Raw genomic sequence first — 20,471 nt, forward strand, 5'->3', positions numbered from 1 at the left:
CGTCAAAGGTTGTTGAAGGGGAGATCATACAAGCATGAATAGAAGATTGACTGGTTAACGGGAAACAGAAAGTAGGCTTAAATGAATCATTACCTGCTTGGCAAGATATAATGAGTGGTGTGCATCAGGGATCAGTACTGGTGCCTCAATGTTTTAAAACCTTTTGGAATGGCTAGGTGAATTTGCTGATGTCACAAATGTAAGTCGGCTAGTAAGTGTCTAGGAGAATCTGAGGAGGCTACAAGCACATATAGATTGGCTAACTGAGTAGTTAAAGTTTTGCAAAATGGACTATAATTGAGATAAAATTTAAGAAGCGTTCATTGAAACCAGTCAGCAGGAAGCATTCATGAAGAAAACATAAAAGAAATGGTTTATTATTAAAGCTGCAGACAGCAGGAATCAGTCAGAAACAATCTGTCATCAAAGAGACCATCAATATTAAAACCATAGGCTGTGGGATTCATTCAGTAAAGGAAACAGGAATCATTTTTAAGACCACAAACATGTAAGGCCACAAACACTTTTGTCCAGTGAAGTTGTGAAAATGGTGGCATTCCTCCATTTTTAGCTGCAAAAGGTAGGTATACTACATTTTAGCTGCGAGGAAGCAGGAAGCATCCATTTTGGCTGCAAAAACAAATCTTTAGTACAGTATCAAAGAGCAGGAGCAACTCTTCAGAATTCTTCAGAAGAAGAGTCATATTTGAGTTAAAACATTAACTCTGTTGCTCTCTCCACAGATGCTGACGGACCTACTGAATTTCTCCACATTGTCTGCTTTTCTTCCTTGAGAAATCAGAATTAATGTTTTGGTTCCAGTCACCCTTCCTCATGTGACAAAGGAGCAGTGCATTGAAAGCTTGTGATTTCAAATAATACAGTTGTGTGTTAGATTAGAACCTGGTGTCATGAGACTTCAGACTTTGCCCATCCTAGTCCAACACCAGCACCGCCAAATCATACCTTCTTCAGAAGGGTGGATTTGAGGATTTCATGGCCATTTATGCAACTGGAGATACTCACAGACCAGGCTAATGAATGCTTGAACTAGTTTGCAGACAGTCCCGGGTTTGAAGACATCACAGGATCACCAAGATACCCACAATCGAAAGAGGTATGGGGCCCATACAATAAAGACACCTTAGAAGAAAAAGATTGATTTCTACAATACATTATCAATCCATCCCATTCTGATGTGGTCTGTGAGTTCTGTCAATGGGCAGGAAACTAAAACATCAACTTCAAAGATATTGACTCCACATTAACACCAATGGGACTGTCAATGTGTATGTATATATACAGATGCAGGCCTTCTTAGCACATCAAGCCACACATTATAATAGGCATCACCACATCAGGCAGTTGCCAAACTTGGACCAAAAGCAACAGGCATGGCTAAGGAATCCGAACAGGAAAGACATATCCATTCAAAGAGCTGCAGAACAGCAGTGATTGTACATTGTTCACACAGTTGAAGGATAGTGATCTGGTTCAATAGACTGAGTATTGCTGACAAAAGACACTTGTTGTCTTTACTTTTCATCTAGCACTCATCAGGACATTTGCAAGTATACTAATGTAAAGAGGAACAACATTTCTACTGCAGGAGAAGGGACTCACCGTCATCTGGGTAACTCAGGTCAGCATAAAATATTGATTCAGTTTCTACAAGGAATATGAAGAGGCGCAGCAGTTGAAAATGTGGGATCAATTTCCCACCATCAGGGTTCTGGACAGTGAAATTCTGGGGCTACAATTTGCTGGCAGTTAGCAAACTGTTGACTGCCAGGAGACCACCCAATTGAGGACAGTGATCCAAAGAGAGAGCTGGCATTATCACCTATGTTACCAGTGGTGGTGGCCAATTCTGAGACTGCAATACCAGAGAAAGAGTGTCTTGAAGAATATTGAGGTTTGCTTGGGGGAAACCAAGATGAGACAGGATCCGGTGATCTGCAAGGGGTGGAGAGTGGCTCAGGATTCATGGTGCATCAACACTGGCATTGTCATGGGGATTGTTATTACCACAATGGTACCCTTTCTGTGGGCCATGCAATGCCCATCGAAGAAGGTTAACCCTGGAACTCACACAGGTTTACCTGGCATTCTGTCCATGTGGCAGCCGATCATTCCGATCAGGACAACTTAAGTAGCAGCCCTCACTTTCGCCTTGTTACACTAACAGCCCAGTGGATAGCCCTGGCATTAAGATTCTCAACATTGGGACAATATGCCTTTGCAAAGGAAGCCATTTGTTTGCCCTCTCCAACTCTTCCCCTAAATTATTGCCAGCCCACCCAATTCATCACCAATGGGCTGGGAACATCAGCCCATGTGTAGTCAAAGAAAGGTCTCAGTTTTCCCTATGGGGATTATTCCCATTCAGCAGAGCCTCCAGTTTACAGGCACTGAATGCAGTTGACATAACTCTCATGAATTCTTTGATTGCTATTGCAGAATCCTCAGGCTCCAATTCGCTTGAGGTTCCAGTATCTGGCTTCATGTTGTTGGTTGATCAGAATGGTATGCAGGGTTTCCCAGACTTTGCTCCTGTTAACAAAATTGTTCCTCCTATGATCTGTGTACAGTAACCGTGGGATGATGGGAGTAAGCACAGTAAAGATCTACTGTCTTTATATGTCTTCAGGAGTAGCCATTCCAACCTGATATGCAAGTGACAGTAGATTTAAAATAAACAGGCTGAGTCAGTGAACCACAGCAGTAGCAGCAAGTGGATTTACAAGATTGTCTCTTGAGGCAGTTCAAGAGGGAAATGACTTACCGAAACCCTGAGCTGGCCTGTTGATTTATTTACTTATTTCACAGAAAAGATGTTATAAGTAATCATCAGTCACAGGTTAGTTGGTGAAGACTTTGCATCAGTAATATTAGGAAGAATGAGTCATGCAGAATTACAGTAATGAACAAGGTTCTATGATTCATATCCCTGTACTGTTCTAAACTTGTACATTTCACATTCAATTCCCTGCATTTACTCTCTATTCCCTTAGAATATTCTTGTTCAAATACTTCTCCAGTTGCCCATTAATTGATATATTTTTTAAAAAATCAAAGAACTGTGGATACTGGAGATTTGAAAAAAACCCAGAAATCTTTGGAAGAGGTCTGTCAGCAGTTCTGACAAAGTCTGTGATGTGAAGAGAGAAAGATTAGTTAAGATTTCGGGTCCGGTGATCCTTCCTCAGAATCCCTTGAATGACGTGACTTTTGCCAGAGGTTTGCAATTACCATGCGAGGGTGGACACTTTCACTTGGCTCTTTCAGGGCACGTTATGCCAAACATGTGGAACTGAGCCTGGGGAATTCACACTACCTGGTCCCAGTCAGATCCAGTATATCTGTGGAGAATAGTATGTTCAAGGAACCATGGTACACTGTCCTTCACGTGGACAATTGGGAGCTATGTAATTCTTTAAACTAACTCAAGATCTCCTCAACACCCTTTCTTTTGGAGTCATGCGAAGATCAGTGTGAATGGGGCCTGGTAAACCCAATCCAATGGTAGAACAGATATCCAAATAGTGGGCCACATGGTGAAGGCTTTCCCTGGAATTTTGCCTGAGGTAGGCACTGCAAAGTCTGCAGGATCAGGTTTGCAGGTCCCTGATTGTATCAAATCTCAAAAGAATTTCAGTTGCACAATCCCTGTCATACTCATGGTAAAATAAAAATTGGTTGATTTTCTACTTTGGGTCTGGAATGGAAACTGAAGCAGGAAGTCATCCTCCTGGCTTCCTGCAACTTGCCTCCACTTCAGAGATGCTTCACTTTAGTGACTGAGGGTGCTGAACATGTCTACTGAAAAATGCACAGGCAGATTCTAACACAGTAATAAATGAAGAAAACTTTAAAATCTGCTTCCTGTCATTAACAAAACTGAATGCAAGAAATACTGGAGGAGGGGTATTCAAATTCAATTTCCCAAAGGGAATATGATTGATTGCAGGAAAATAGCTATTTTGTCTTCAACTGACTTGGCCTCTATCCAGTGCTCCAGGTGTTCATGGATAGTTGCACTTGACCTTCGTTCACGCTAGTTTTTAATCATTTAGAAATTACTTAGACCTGAAAATAAAAGGTGGGCCTATTTTTTTTTTCTACAGATGTGCACACTGATATTCAATGATGCTCTTAAAGTTAAAATTACTTTTAAAAATCCATACCAACACAGCTTCTTGCCTAATTCTCCATTCTCTTCACATCCCTTCCCTTGCTGTCCATAACTGTGTGCCTATTTGAAAAGGAGGAAGTTTGTATGTCTTGACCACTGGGTGTGAAAACAAATTGAAATAATCAGCAGCAAGCTTTTGTAGTTTTAAATAAACAGATTATTTATTCATGCATTCACCTTGAAAATCTAATGTTGCATCATTCAGTCACTTTCTCACCAGGGCTACAAGAATTCTAAGAAAACAATAAATATATACCTAAAGCAATTGTGAAATCTTGGAAGACTTAGTTGTAAGAACAATTTTTTTGGTCACAGTGATATCAGCATTGGACAGAGATCAGATAATGTTCTCAGCAGCAGAAAAATAAAATCACAGACTAAGGGGTCAGAACATTTTAACTCACTTCAGACTGATTACAGAACAATATTAGGACGTTATATTCAAATTCTTGATCACTTTAAAAATATGAGAGAAAGAATAGATACAAAATTAAATAATTTAGCAAAAATAAGACAGCTATATATCAGGTTATTCTTTACGAGGTTCAGAAAAATTGCAAAAATTGATCATAGCATATTTTGTTGCGGTTTGATTCTTACTAAAACTCTTAGAAAGGCTACAGGCATTTGTCAATATCTACATTTGGAGTTATGTTATTATTCTTTGGCCAACATAGTGCAATAGAACTAATACAGTCAAACTATCAAGCAGAACCTAATACTTCCTAAGCTAACTTTCATTAATGGTATTACTTTCTAAAGTTAGATATTGTTATTGATAAAGCTGCCATCCACAATTCTATTGTATGTTACTTAATGAGAATGCCATGTATTCTGTGTATAATTTGTTATCTTTGAAAGTTGATACACTTGTAACTGAAATTCATTTTGCATTGCTGTATGCTTTTAGTTGTTATGATTTATTAACTAAGGTCTCCTTTTCCACCTGGCAGCTGATCATATTATTATTGCTAAAGTACAATAACTGCCAAAGTAATCACAGGAGTCATTCTTCATGTTTAATCACCTTTTTATCTTTTAAATACAGTTGACAAGCAAAGGCTACACCTTTCTTTGACAATGAATTGAATATTTTATGAGTCCTTAAATGATATGGAGATGGTTTTCTTGACCACTTAGAGTCAGTGGGAACAGGAATAGAGGTGGGAAAAACAAGTGTAGGACTCACTTAAGGCAACCATTGTCATCCCGCTTCCCCCCTCAGTTGAAGCAAAATGCTCAGAGACACAGTATAGTTTTACCTCTTTCATCTTTATACCAGGCCCTGGAGACAGAGAGAACGAGCGCCCACATGCACAGAAACATGAGTTCACGTTCTTCTCTGGAACAGCAGTTTCTCAATGAACTATATAGTCATTTCACAGGGAGGAGCATCCAGATAAGGCAACATTCATATTGATTGGGTCACCATTACAATCAGCAAGTGTCAATAGTGAAGATTAAGCCATCTGCTGTACACAATGAATAACTGGCTTCACATGATCAATGCCTTTCACCTTGTTAGACTGACCTCACATGCTGAATGCTACCTGATCTTGTTAAATGGCTCTCCGTAATGACTGCTCTTCCACCTTGCTAACACTTTACCCTTGCCTCCAGCATCCCTTTGTTAACTATAAGTTCTTATCTGATCTAAGTCATGCTCAGCTGAACCGTTTATTTTGCAAAACTTAGAACTTAACTCTTTCCCTGTCTGCTTATATGCTATACACATTCTCACCATCACTGAGTCTGTTGTGTGAATATTTGCTCTGGTATTTTCAAGGGCTTTCGGAATTTGTTCCTGTCTTTAGGAGGCACTGAAAATTCATTCCCAACTATCTGCCAACTCCCTCTCCCCCACAATTTCTCCCCAAGATTACATTGATCCCAAATTCTCAGTCGAGGACATGGCATTTTTGGTTGCCTAGTGTCAATATTTTTAGTGCTATATGTCTTTTCCACACCAAAATGGTCTCCAAGTTGCGGCGTACACGCCAAATGCCAATTAGTGCAGGTACTGGGAGTGCGTGTTGAATGTTTGCAGCCATTAGTAAGTGTATAATACAGATTTGATGCCGGCAGTGCGATTTTTAAACTCAAGATTCCAGCTAATGCTTTTTCTCGACCTTTCAGAGATTTCACAATTGCTTTAGGCTAGTTCCCGATTGATTTCTGTTTCTATATTGGTGAGTTCAGTAAAGGCATTTGTTGGTCTTGAAACTTACTGAAGTCTGATGGAATGGTGTAGCAAAGGGTAAAAGACTGGTTTTGAACTCTTTGACAGCATTAGCAAAGATAGTCTTATTGGATGAGGGATCACTGAAACTTTGCATGCAAAGACTACTAAATACATTTCATTTACTTGTGATAGAGAAACAAGAGGATTGAGCACGTGGAACTTTGTTTCTATTCATTTGTGGGATGTCAGTATTTCTGGCTGAGTCAGCCCCTATTCCCCATTCCTTGATGGTGGTCAGTTGTCCTCAGGAATCCCTGCAGTCCACATGCTGTAAGCAGACCCACATTGCTGCTCAGCAAGGAATTCCAGGATATTGACTTGTACCAGTGAAAGAACAGTGAAAAATTTCCAAGTCAGGACTGTGAGTGGTTTGGTGGGGAACTTGCAGGTGGTAGCGTTCCCATGTAATTGCTGCACTCATCCTTCTAGGTGGAAGTGGTCATGGGTTTGGAAGGTGCTGTATAAGGTACTGTGAATTTCTGCAGGGCATCTTGTAGATGGTACACACTTCTGCTACTGAGTGACAGTGATGGAGGGAGTGGATGTTTGTTGGTGCTAATCAAGCGGGCTGCTTTGTCCTGGATGGTGTCAAGCTTCTTGAGTATTATTGAAGCAGCACCCATCCAGGCAAATGGGGAGTATGCCATCACACTACTGACCTGTGTCTTGGAGAGGATAGACAGGCTTTGGAGAGTCAGGAGGTAAATAACTCAGTATTTCTAGCTTCTGACCTGCCCTTTTAGCCAGTGTATTTAAATGGCGAGTTCTGTTGAATTGCTGGCCAGTCGTAGCCCTCAGGATGGTGATGATAATATCATTGAATGTTATGTTATGGTGTTTAGATTGTCTCTTATTAGTAATGGTCATTGCCTGGCATTTGTGTGGCATGAATGTTACTTGTCACTATTCAGCCCAAGTCTGAATATCGTCCAGGTCTTGTTGCATTAGAACATGGACTGCTTCAGTATCTGAGGAGTCATGAATCCTATTGAGTTAGTTGCATGTGATTCACTGAACAGTGTATATTGTGTGAATGGGCATGGAAGTGCCAAACCTTGGCAAGGAGACATGAGTGGCCAAGGGGTTGTTTGGGGTGCAAACAGTGCTCCATCAGACTTGAGGTATACCATCTGAACTTATCTGCCAAAGGGTTTCTCATGCAGCCGACAGCTTATGGGATATGATACCTTCAATGTGCAGTGAACATGATCCTTTAAGAACCTAGCCTTACTCCATGGAGCTTGTGGAGGAATAGGCCAGGTCTTTCTTCATGATTCAGCTGACCATGTAGAGATTGTTGGGTGTGGACCCATGATCCAAATCGCCTGTACCTTTAAAAGAATCTCTCAAAAATCAGACAACCCATGAATAAGGCTGAGAATCCCAGAATCAGGAAAAAGACTCTCAAGTCGACCCAAGTTTGTGGAAATCTGACGAAAATCATCATATTCTTGACAGGGAAAGGACTCCGAACATTTTAGCCTGGCAGTTTTGGATATCCAATTATCATGTGTCGATGAGAATATCTAGATTAACCTGCTATACAATAATCCAAAAGCCAAAACGTTGGGAATGTAATCACAAAATCTTCAAATATATAAAAAATGTTTATTAAAAATAAATTGCAGAAGTGAACCTTTTACACATTGTTCAATTCCTAAGAAGTCTAAAAAAAACATATATAGACAAAATACTTTATTTACAGGCAACACAAAACACTTTTTGAGCTACAAGTGTGTATTTAGCTCAAAAGTTTACACAACATTGAGGACACCAAATTTTCAGTTGTAAACCTGGGCAAGTTATTGTGGATCAGAATTATGCTACTAACAAATGAACTAACTGAAGCCTGGGGAAATAAATTTAACTGTCAGACCTGGCTTGCATTGAAATCAATTTTCATCATCTGACTATGGGGCAGATTCAGCCATGATTGTATCAAATGGCAGAGAAGGCTTGAGGGACTACTCCTTTCCTTTATGTTCTTAAAAATAGTACATTGCTTAGTACATTGGAAATGGGAATAACTATAATACTAAATTAACTGGTTGCAAAAATACCAGTGCATTCAGGTCATCGAGTAGCAAATTAGTGTGAGAAGTAAACTTTTGGTATTGTCTGTATGTTCCATCCAGAAGTGCAATGTCCAAAATCACAATATTCAAGAGAAAGGTAGAAAAACTGGTCAAATGAACCACTTGATCCTCTCAATTTAAAGTTTAGTCCAGCAAGCAAGTTTACAACTTCAATTAATTCCCTTTAACATCACCAAATGATTCTACTATAAGACATTGGTTTTCTATAAGCTTATTGTTGAAAAATTGGTTACAAATCTAAGTAATTGCAAAAACATAATATATGTATTTTACAAAAGTACAAATTGCCTTGAGCAGATGTTTATTCATCTGTAATACTGTATCTTTCGAAACATTTCACTTTCGGAAAACTAAAGAGGGAACACAATCTAAAATGAAAAGCCTTTCAAATATTCTTTCCTTATAAAGTAATTTTGTTATAAAGAATCTTGCCTTTAAGAAATAGTACACTGATCACATTTTGGGTCTATTCCATGGTGATTGTGCAAACCATAACAAAGACTCTGAATATTCACATTCAAAAGTAGTAAAAGGACTGTATTTTGATCTATATATATATATATTATAAAAGCACAATCTTCTCTCATTTCCAGTTCAATGCTTACATGTGTTTTTTTGGAAGCATTTTACTTTGATTGCCACTCGGGAAACAGTGTATGTACCACCAAATGAACCTTCTTTGGTTTACTGTTTACCCCCTTCAATCCAACATTCCTTGATATGGCAGTAAGGACATGTACAGCATACAGCATACTCATTCAATTATCTGTATCTTATTATCTGTGTTCAATATATTACATTTATTTGTGAAAATGCATTCAACACTCAGGTGCTATAAATAGGTGCCGATCTATACTTCCTCTCTCACACTCTCTCTGCACACATACAAATGTCTAACTCGAGAGCTATCCATTGAACAGAGATGAAATATGACAATATAGGATTTATACATTCAGATAGTTTAATTTTCTATTAGGAACCCTGTCTTGAGTTACTAAGTAACTTTCAATTGTGCAGTGTTTCATTTAACTGTTGCCTTTCCTCAGCCTCGAATTGTTTGAAGTTTGATAGACAACTTGATGCAATGTCTTGTGGGAAGTGATGACCGACATCAATGTAACAGTCAAAGTTTGTCACTTTTTCCAAAGTTCAATTCTGAAAGCCTTGTTTATTTCATGTGTTGTGTGACGGTCTATGTATTGGACAGCCAAAGCTGTACTTACAAGAACAGAACAAATTGGAGTTAGTGTAGGTGTATTATTGACCACAAGTTACTCCACTGCCCTCATCCGAAATATAAAGATACCTCGTGTCAATCTGAATAACAGTTCCATTGTTTAGAACAAAGTTCATATTTTGACAATATTTTAGATAAAATATGTGGTAACTTTATTCAATTAAGGCTTTGGTGAATTTGCTACAAGCTGGCATCCTCTGAGTGTTGAAGTGAATTCTTAAACAGGCGGAGCGCTGTATCGAATGACAAGGTTGTATTCAGTCGGGAAGGTGCAGTAATTATCCTTGGTTTTTGCTTCTTCATTCGGATAAGGAACCGTGTCAGTGTCGTCAGAATGGTAACCTGACTGGTAGCCACTCGTCTGGTTGGAACCATCTGATGACACAGACTCTTTACTTTTGCTAGGGATTAAAGCACTGTGGATAAACAAGATATATTTTACCATTTAGGTGCATCATTTAGAAATAGTGCAAATACAAAATTACAGTTGAGGAAGTCTACTTTGGCTCGTAAGTAAGTTGTAATGTAATCAACTTTGCCTGGGCAAAGGTAGCTGAACAAATGCATGTTGTTTATACTATATGATCATCCACAAAACTCCTTTGATATGCACTAGGCCACACAGCCCTGCAACAATTCAGACACACCTGTCTCAGCAGCTTTGCCCATTCCATTTTACTTAAGGGCAATAGAAAAATCCTGAAGAATTTCCCTCGATTCCTGCAATTCACTGGTGTATAGCTCAGGCACAGTACTTCAAATGGTATATGATGCAAAACTTCAATTCTAACCAGACAAAAAGGCATGAAGCTAAAGATCTATTCCAAAAAATTATGACATAGTAAAAATCTAAGTGAAAAACTAATCCAAAGGCATGATTGTTGAATAATTTCAAAGCATGAGGCACAACAGTTTTAGGAATATATCTGGTGATTGTCTACTTGTACTGCGCTCAAGTCTAAAGGTGTGCAGTATGGCTTTACACAAATGTCATTGCCATTTCAGACTTCTTGGGGCAGCATCAAGCCCATGGAAGAATGAAAAATAATACCCAGCTCCAAACTGCAGGCCTCCACAAGCATTTGCCCAATGGAAAAATCAAGCACCAATTGGAGTTGAGGCCTGAGCACTGATGAGCCCAGTGTATAAAGACAGAACTTCAAACTCTCAACTGTTATTTTTGTTTATTACTTTTACTTCATCTGCTGCACTGTACCTAACCTAGTAGTGCTTCAGTCAGATAACTGTTTGTATAAGCTGTGAAAATTTGCAGATTCGCATAATTTTTATCGTGCATCCTTATCCCAAAATGTAGATATTGTTATACATCAGTAAAATAAAGGTGAGTTACTCTTTGCAAAATGTTAGAGTCAGTATGAAAAAATAGCAATCTTTAAATGAAACCCCTTTAGAGGATAAATCAAATTAATATGATGCAATAGTTACAATGGAATTTCCAAAAGGCCTTTGACGAGGTCTGCAGAGGAGGCTGATAAACAAGCTAAGAGCCCAGAGTGTTATGGGTAAGGCATTGGCACAGATAGAGGACTAGCTGACTGGCAGAAGGCAGAGAGTGGGACTTTTTCAGGATGACTGCTGACTAGTGAGTTCCATAGAGTTCCTGCTCAGATGAAGAGTCATCTGGACTTGAAATGTTGACTTGCTCTCTCTCCACGGATCCTGACTGACTCAGTGTGATTTTCATCATTTTTTGTTTGCCTCAGGGGTCCATGTTGGAACCACGACTATACGTGTTACACATTAACAATCTGGATGAAGGAACGGACGGCATTCTTGCTAAGTTAGCAGATGATACCAAGATAGCTGGAGGAAAAGATAGTGTTGAGGAAGCAAGGACAATGCAGAAGAACTTGGGCAAGCTAGGAGAGTGGGTAAAGAACTGACAGATGGAATACAATGTGGGAAAATGCGAGGATATGCACTTTGGCAGGGAGAGTAGAGATGTAGACTATTTTCTAAATGGGAAAAGGCTTTGGAAATCTGAAGTACAGAGAAACATGGGAGGCCTAGTTCAGGATTCTTAGTTGGTAGTTAAGAAAGCAAATGCAATGCAAACATTCATTTCAAGACAGCTAGAATACAAGAACAGGGATGTACTGCTGAGGTAGTACAAGGCTCTGGTTACCTGCATTTGGAATATTGTGAGAAGTTTTGATCCCTGTAATCTAAGGAAGGATATATGGGTTTTATAGTGGGTCCACAGGAGGTTCACAAAAATGATGCCAGGGATGAAGGAGTGCAGTTGAGGGCCCTGGGTCTATACTCAGTGAAGTTTAGAAGGAGTGGGGAGGGATGGGGATCTAATTGAAACTTACAGAATATTGAGAGGTCTTGGGAGAGTGGATGTGGAGAAGATGTTTCCACTAATAGGAGAGACATGAAGGATGCCTATCATGTAAAAAATTGTTCTTTGGCAATGACACAAAATCAGTGATATTCAAATCGGCAGTCAATTTTGCATCCCTTGGGGAAGGAGATCCATGTGTTGAAAAATAGGCCATGATTCCTCAAGATAAATGGCTCTTGTGAAAGCTTGTCTGAACTAAGAATTTCTAGTGTGGATACTAGGAGGATGTTTCCTCTTGTGGGCAAAACTAGAACTAAAACTAAGAGGTATTTAAGTCTTCCTTTTTGAAAGACAGAGAGATTAAAGACATTATTTTCTCTCAGTGGCTTCATCATCTACAGAATTCTCTTCTACAGAAAATAGTGGCGATTTAGTCATTGAATTTATTCAAAGCAGATCTAGATATACTTTTGATAGTCAAGGGGATCTAGAGTTTTGGGATGCAAACAGGAAAATGAGATTCAGACCATGACCAGGTCAACCATGATCTTATGGCCAAGTTGTCCTCTTATGTCCCATGTTTCTCATTGTCAAGGAAACTTAATCTGGCAATGAAATGGAATTGTCCATCAATTTTGTAGCAATTAGTTTGTGATAAAGCATTTATGGTACCTCTGAGAAACAGCAGAATTACATTGTACTGTTTAATATGTTAGGATTCTAAAATCCATTTGTTTTTATCCAACAGATTGTGATATTGACTCCAAGCACAGTACATTCTAATCCCATTGGGAAATATATCAGATATCAAAGATTTTTGGCTCATTAGAAAACAATTTCCTTAAAATGGAGCTAATGCTGCCAAGATAAACCATATTTTTCTTTTCAGTTTTGTACCATTATTCTAAACTCCAAAATTAGTAATGACTGGATGTTGTTACCCTCCCACTGGGAAATATTGTGAAGGAACGGTGCAGCCAAATCAATGAAGGAAAGTAACCCTGGAATAAAAATGTAGAACAGCTTCTCGCTATAACTGGTGCTGTCTTTAAAATTTCCAGTGTTGGGGAGTGGGTTGTGGTTAGCAAAATCTGTCTACTCGTTCCTAAAACTTATGATGCTCAATGAGTTCCACAGACATTTGCAGAACATCAGGTGTTTTACATAAACTGGGACCAAAGACCATTTGTGTCACACATAACATAAAATTACATACTCAGCCTGCCAAAGGATTGGTTCAGATTGAGCGATAAGTATTTGTAATATTTCCTTGAACTATCAGGGGACATCTGCACATGTTAAGATTGTATCATCAGTCAATTCTCAAAACACCTTTGAAGCTCAAAGTTACTGTCAGTGATACTTTCAGACAGAAACTCACTCTGGAAAAGAAAATTTGACAAGGTGCCAAGCAAACTGGAGATTTGCATTAACCTCTTGACAAAAATGATGCACGATTCCATAGAATAATATTTTCTTCAAAAGAAAATTATTATAAATCACCATGGGTAGTGAGAGCTTACCTGAATGCCAAACTCTGACTCTGCCTTGTTTCCAGTGTTTGAAGTTCCTCTGATGTAAGTATCATGCCACTATCAGTCTGGTTATCCTAGTGAAGACAAAGCAGTTAATGAAGACAAAGCAGTTAGTGAAGACAAATAAACTCTTAAGGATGCATGGAATAAGAAAGGAGCAACATTCTCATTAAATCTGCTCCGTCCATAGGTCACACACAACATTCCTATCATGGATTCAATTTCCATCATGTGTTCTTCTGAGAGAAAGTTCTATCTAAAATGCTCAGAATTTTGATTTTTTGAATCAAATATTCATGCACACTGACATTTCCAGCATTAACTTCTTACTTGCTATCTTAGATATGTCAACTCACTCTCCATTCTCCACCTATTCAATAAAAATTTGAGACCTACTATATCCTTTTGAATAGCTGTTCTTGTCAATACATGTATTGCTGTCTCCACAGCTACCACTCCTTGTTGGAATCATGATGACTCTGCACCTCCAAGTTATTCACTGATTCAAACCTGTCAGTCTTTCATAATGCAATACTCTGTGGAATATTTCTCTCAACTAACAATGCTTTTGTTCTCATGATCGAGGCAACAGCAGCAGATCTTCAATTGTTACCCATCCCTACCTATCCTGAGAAGATGCTGGTAGGCTTGTTCCTTGAACCACTGCCATGCTGGTGCTGACAATACTCCCATAATGTCTTAACTTTGTTAATTGTGAACCTGTCCTCTTTATTTCTGTGTTCATAGTTCCAATTCAATATTTACAAATATTGAATTGCAAATATTAGTATTATCTGTGGATTATCTTCATAATCAACCATTTATCTTAATCCATTAAGAAATAAATTAGAAGACAGACATGTAATTACTATTGGGAAAATGAAGAGCTAATTTTATGCATCTATATGTACCTCTTGCACAATGACAATTGTTTGCTCCACTGGTATTTCATCAAATGTTTTAACACTCTCAGGCCTGTTTCGCTTTTTACTGCCATTCAAGTATCTAGAGAAAGGAACAAAAAGATTCGTGGTATGTAGTGTTTAAAAGCATATCCTCTGAAATGCTAGAAAAAATTTATTCAACAGACATCATTGTAGCAATGTCTCAAATAGCAGATATGGGTACAATTCGTCCTTAGGTTAACTTATGTAAAATGTGGTTCTCCAATTCAGCATTTCCAGAAAAGAAACTTACAAAGGGTGCATCTCAGGCTAGTACCTGTGATATTAGAACAAAAGAACTCAATTTCCCAAGATTCCTTGCTGTAAGCACTAGATTCCAAAGGGTACACTAAAACATTGAATCATCTTGTAATCCTGTGGCTTCCCAGACAAATAACTTAATAACAGTACATCTCATTGCCCAGGACTCTGGTCTCACTAGCAATACCTACCACTCACTGCCTCATAAAGTGCCCTTTGTTTTGTTTCCTTAGAGTTGGTCATCCTGCTGGAAAACCAAACATGATTTCACCTGTAGAGGGGCTTGATTCAAGTGTGCGCCAACTGGGACAACACAAGTCACTCTCACCAAGCTGTCACCAGAGCACGCATTTCAATATGCCCAACATCCCAAAAAGAGCTCACAATCCTGCCAGTACTTGCCAACGGTGGCCAAAACCGTGAGAAATAGGAGTAGGGGTAGACTGTTTAATCAAGTGATCCCAAAACTAACGCAGACACTCTGTGCTATCAGAAAAAGAAATTACATGTACCCACAAAGCTGTTATTTGAGTAGCAAAGAAGGGCCAGGGATTTTCAGCCTGTGATATTCGAAGGTAACAGCATCAAACATTACCTATTGTAAGTGTCAACAGCTAATGTACGATCCTGCAATAAACACCTTACTGACAGTGAGCTATCAGTTAGTTATTTTGCTACTTATTGTAATTTATAGTTCCTTTCTGATCAACTGGTGCATTGTTTTATTGCTACTCACTTAACACTTTGAATTTTATCAACTTTTGGAAAGTTTCCATAATTTTTTCATTTATTGTCCAGTGTTACGTCCCGTAACTGTTCTGTTTAATCCTCTGAGCTGAGTGAAAAATCAAATAAATTGGCTCAGCACTGTTTCCTCTCATTTTCCTTCTGTTCGCAAACACATGAAGACTGCCTTCAGAAGTGATAGAATGACAATCAGGTAATTACCGTATTCCTGCTGTGTTGTCATAGTGGAATTTTGGATCACACCCTTCCTGTTCTTCTGTACAGGAAGCAGGTGAAGTTGGCAGAGAAAGCCCGGAATCATCTTCAATGGTCAGTGACATGTTCAGCGGAATATAGTCCTTCCCATCCTAATAATTGCAGGAGAGGCATTTTATGCTTTTTGTAGATATTGTTTGCAGATCAAAAGCACAGAATCAAAAACAATGAAAAGTCACAATTATTTAAGGCAGAAGAGGAAGAATTTCTTGGCTGGGAAGGTTGTAAATTGGGAATATTTTACCTTGTAGGGTTCTATGGTTGAGTCATTAAGTATATTCAAAAGATAGATAAATAGGCTTTTACTTTGTGAGGGAATAGGGTTATGGGTAAAAGGCGATATTGAGTTGACATCGAATGTTGAGTTGACGATTATCAAATTAGCCATATCTTATTGAATGGTGGAGATGACTCAATGGGCTGAATGGCCTAGTTCAGTTTGAATATCTTATGATCTTATTGTCTGCTTGCTACTTTAAACCTGTACTAAGGATTGACAAGCTACATTCCAGTGTTCTTTTTGATTCCACATGACCTGATATCTAGCCAATTTATTTACTAATAAATTAGACTTCTGCGACTTTGGAGAATTATTTGGATTTAGTTTTGGTACAATAATTGCAATCAATGGCTAAAATATTATTCAAGTATAAAAGGTAAAAGGTAGCATTATTAAGAATATTCACACGAAGGGGGCTTTATAAACTAAATAACACAGTTATTTAGTTTACACCTTACAGTTTTGATTTGGGTTACACTGCAATTACATCTCTGGCTGAGATTGTGTTTCTTTCAAATAAAATACAGATATCCAAAAATGACATAGAATGTGCTCTGGGTAGAGGACAGCAATGTCCATCACCAGGAGAGACTCGGCACTCATTACTGACCGAGCTGGCAAAGTCTTAAAGGACAGTCTCTAGACTGGGGCTGTGGCAGGGAACCAAGAGGAACAAATATATTCAACTTCTTCGATGCATTGTTGGTGGAGGAAGTGAATGCTGAAGGTGGTGGAATGGGCTACCAATCATATAGGCTGCTTTCTCCTGGATGGTTTTGAGCTTTTTGAATATTGTTGGAGCTGCACTCAGCCAGGAAAGGGGAGAGAATTCCATCATATGCCCAACTGGTACCTTGTAGATGGTGCAGAGACTTTGGGAGTGAGGAGGTGAGTCATTTACCACAGAATTCCCAGAATTTAATTAAGTCTGCTGGAGCAGGCAAGGTGGCCAGCAGGCTCAGACAATCATATGGACGGCCACATGCCTGATTGTTGGAAATGGGAAAGCTGGTCCTTATTAAAAAGAGGCAGAAACTTCCAGCTAGTGGTGGGAAGGTTATGTGAAACTAATTATCTCTGAGTCCATTAGGAATTCAGGAAGCCTCAGGGATTTACAAGATTCTCACATGCCTACAGACAGCCACCCAGGTTTGTCAATGGTTTACCAGGAGGAACTGCTGTTCTTAAGAGAAAATCAACTGAAGTTATTTTGCAATACAAACACATTTCACAAATATATGCTTACCCGCTGAGCATTTGCTTGCAGTAAGTTTCCAAGGTGCTCCACTAGTTCAGAAAAGACTGGTCTTACTTTGTAGTCCCCATGCCAACAGTCCAGCATTGTTTGATAGCTGACGGGACAGAACAATCAGGATGCTCAAAATTTATTCAGATACCACGTGAAGTAAGGTAGTCAAAGGGACCTGTTGGCATTTTACATTTAGTCTTGCAATGCCCTTGAATATACTGTCATATGCTACTCTGTCACAGAACTTCATGTTTGAATCCCTCCAATCAGGTTTCTGCTGCCATCACTGTCTCTAAAGGATCAAATGGTATCCTATATGACTGTGACAAAGGTAAATATTTCTTCCTCATTCTTCTCAACCTGCCCACAGCTTTTGATGTGGATGATTACGGCATCCTCCTCTCTCACTAACAGGTAACCCAGGTGAGTGGGTCTGTGCTTCTCTCTCTATATTGTCTTTTAGCTAATCACAGACAGAGAATAACCCCCAGTTGTTTTTCTTCCTGTGCTGTTAGCTCTAGTATCTCTGAAGGATTTACCCTCCAACTTTTCATCTACATATTGTCCCAACAAAATCCGTCAAAGCCATGCCATCTTCCACTTCTCAAAAGCAAATCGGAAAGTGAAATGAAACTGTAATGCTATAGGCGAAAGAGGAGAGTGGGACCAACTGGACCAAGTGGGACCAACTGGACCGTTGGATACGACAAGCCTTCTTGACATAGAGTCAGAGAGGTCTACAGAAAAATGTCATTTGGCCCATTGAATCTACTCAGGCCAAAATCAAGCTAATCCATTGTCTGTGACACAATTCTACAAAATCAGCTTAATCATTGGAGAATAAACAATATTGAGTGTATTTTATCTATGCTGAAAATGTGTTGCTGGAAAAGCGCAGCAGGTCAGGCAGCATCCAAGAAGCAGGAGAATCGATGTTTCGGGCATGAGCCCTTCTTCAGGAATCCTGAAGAAGGGCTCATGCCCGAAACGTCGATTCTCCTGCTCCTTGGATGCTGCCTGACCTGCTGCGCTTTTCCAGCAACACATTTTCAGCTCTGATCTCCAGCATCTACAGTCCTCACTTTCTCCTGTATTTTATCTATGTATCGAATTTCAGAATCGTGCGATTGAATGAATTTTGTCCCAGTGCATAACAAATGCCATGGCTCTGTTAGAGAGAATCTAGAGAAGGAGACTGACACGGAAATACAATGACTTACATTTCTGCAGATGCATATTCAGGACATCGCATTCGTGTGCCATCTTTGAGTCTTTGACAGAATTCTTCGTCAATCTGAACACCAGGATAGGGGGAGGCACCTAGGAGTTGAGTAAGATGGCACATTAGTTTCACTGAGATATTAGCACTCTTTTTAAAACTTTTCCCAAAAACATTTTTCTGAAGAACTGGTAGCACTCACCCAATGAAAATATTTCCCAAAGTAGAACCCCAAATGACCACACATCACTCTGTGTTGTATAAACTTTATCAAAGATGGTCTCTGGGGCCATCCATTTAAGAGGTAGTCGTGCCTAGAAAAGAACATGTTCTGAGTTTAAATAAACATTCTCACCCAAATATTCCCAAAGGTGACTTTAAGTTACATTATTTTATATCCTAAAGATATCTGATGTATTATTCATCAGTACGTTTCATAGAGTTAAAACTATCAATTGTGTGTTATTGAACTTTACACCACAGAAGCTTCTCAGGAAAGGCTGTGTTGAAAGGGCTTATTTTAAGAATTGATATTATTGCAGAGAGGGCACATGAATAAATCAAAGGCATGACCCTTGTGTACTTTGCTATAAAAACAATATTTTATAAAATATCACTATTATTGGATTATTATACTACTAATGTTGATTTAAATGAGTGAGGTTTGCAGTATTAGTCACTGCCACAAGAGGACTCAACAGAATATATTTTAGTTTTCAGTACTCAGACATATATTTGGTTTACTTTTGTTACAGTCACATAGGACACCATTTGATCCTTAATAAAGGTCCTTTTGAGACTGTGATGTGTGCAAATAACAAATTTTATTTTATAAACCTTATTTTATAAGCAGCTCCACGTCCACTTCTTAAATTTCCATGGTATTAAAATAAATAAGGTTTATAATATATGGGCAATCTGATTCAGAAATTACTATAATTTATACAATACATGATGAGAATTTCCCCATTAAGATTACGGAGCTGCAATTTAACAACAGTGTAATATTCGCAGAATTTAATTTTCATATACTTACATCTCCTTTTCTCACATAATCTGGGTCTTTATAAACATCTCGAGCCAAACCAAAGTCACAAATCTTCACCACATTGTTCTCCGACAAGAGTATATTGCGTGCTGCTAGATCCCTGTGAATACACTGAAAAGGGGAATAGAAACTTACTGATCTTGTCGTTTTTTTCTGTTTATAATTTATTCACAGTGTCTTTCTCATGAAGCATGTATGATCTCTTCATCATTCATACAACCACTAAACTAGTAAATAGCAGTGTCATCCGATCTGAGAGAAATATTTGCAAGAATGGCTGAGAGAAATCTTTTTTTTGCAGGAAAAGTAATTACTGTTGCTCTTAAAAGAAGTCAGAGCAGTTGGCTATAGAGAACAATGTAAATCTTGATTTTTTTTGCAATGAGTATTTGAAAGTCAGCAGCCTGTTTTACCTCTCTCTTGGCTTTTATTTCCATAGAAAGCAAATGTAAAACAAGTTGTCAACTTGCTATCACTCATTGCATCAAGTCAGCATTGACCCCAAGTCATTTAAAAGAAGGCAGTATCATGGATAAAATGTACTAAAAAGGAAAATGCATTTGTTGAAGGTTTGTTATCCCGTGCATTTTACATGAATTACAAGAATTATGTGTTTTTGAGATTAATAAAATGTGAGGTCATAACATGTTTTTTTTCACCTTTCGCGATGCCAGGAACTCCATCCCCCTGGCTACCTGGAAGCTGTAAGAGATAAGGTCCTCCATTGTCAACCAGTTCTTGTTGAGGTCATCTGCAACTGTAAGAAACAAAAGTGAGTTGGTGGAGCTTTATCAAAGTTGTACTTTTACTTTAAAGCACATTGATGTGCTTTATTTTATGTACCAATGGGAAAAA

General features: G+C 38.7%; 1 protein-coding gene across 1 annotated transcript in view; it reads right to left on the reverse strand.

Moving 5' to 3' along the window:
• Window positions 1-8,025: 8,025 nt before the first annotated feature.
• Window positions 8,026-20,471, reverse strand: part of kdr (kinase insert domain receptor (a type III receptor tyrosine kinase)) — a 70,265-nt gene continuing 57,819 nt past the window's right edge. Inside the window, exons 22-30 of the mRNA XM_072569525.1 lie at window positions 20,276-20,373; window positions 19,605-19,727; window positions 18,771-18,882; window positions 18,570-18,669; window positions 17,347-17,452; window positions 15,767-15,912; window positions 14,525-14,618; window positions 13,602-13,687; window positions 8,026-10,186 (exon numbers count right to left, since the gene is read on the reverse strand). Of these exons, the coding sequence (XP_072425626.1) occupies window positions 9,988-10,186; window positions 13,602-13,687; window positions 14,525-14,618; window positions 15,767-15,912; window positions 17,347-17,452; window positions 18,570-18,669; window positions 18,771-18,882; window positions 19,605-19,727; window positions 20,276-20,373 (1,064 nt within the window). The 3' untranslated portion in view covers window positions 8,026-9,987. The remainder of the gene's footprint in view (window positions 10,187-13,601; window positions 13,688-14,524; window positions 14,619-15,766; window positions 15,913-17,346; window positions 17,453-18,569; window positions 18,670-18,770; window positions 18,883-19,604; window positions 19,728-20,275; window positions 20,374-20,471) is intronic.

This window comes from Chiloscyllium punctatum, chromosome 1 (assembly GCF_047496795.1).
Source record: "Chiloscyllium punctatum isolate Juve2018m chromosome 1, sChiPun1.3, whole genome shotgun sequence".
NCBI lineage: Eukaryota > Metazoa > Chordata > Chondrichthyes > Orectolobiformes > Hemiscylliidae > Chiloscyllium > Chiloscyllium punctatum.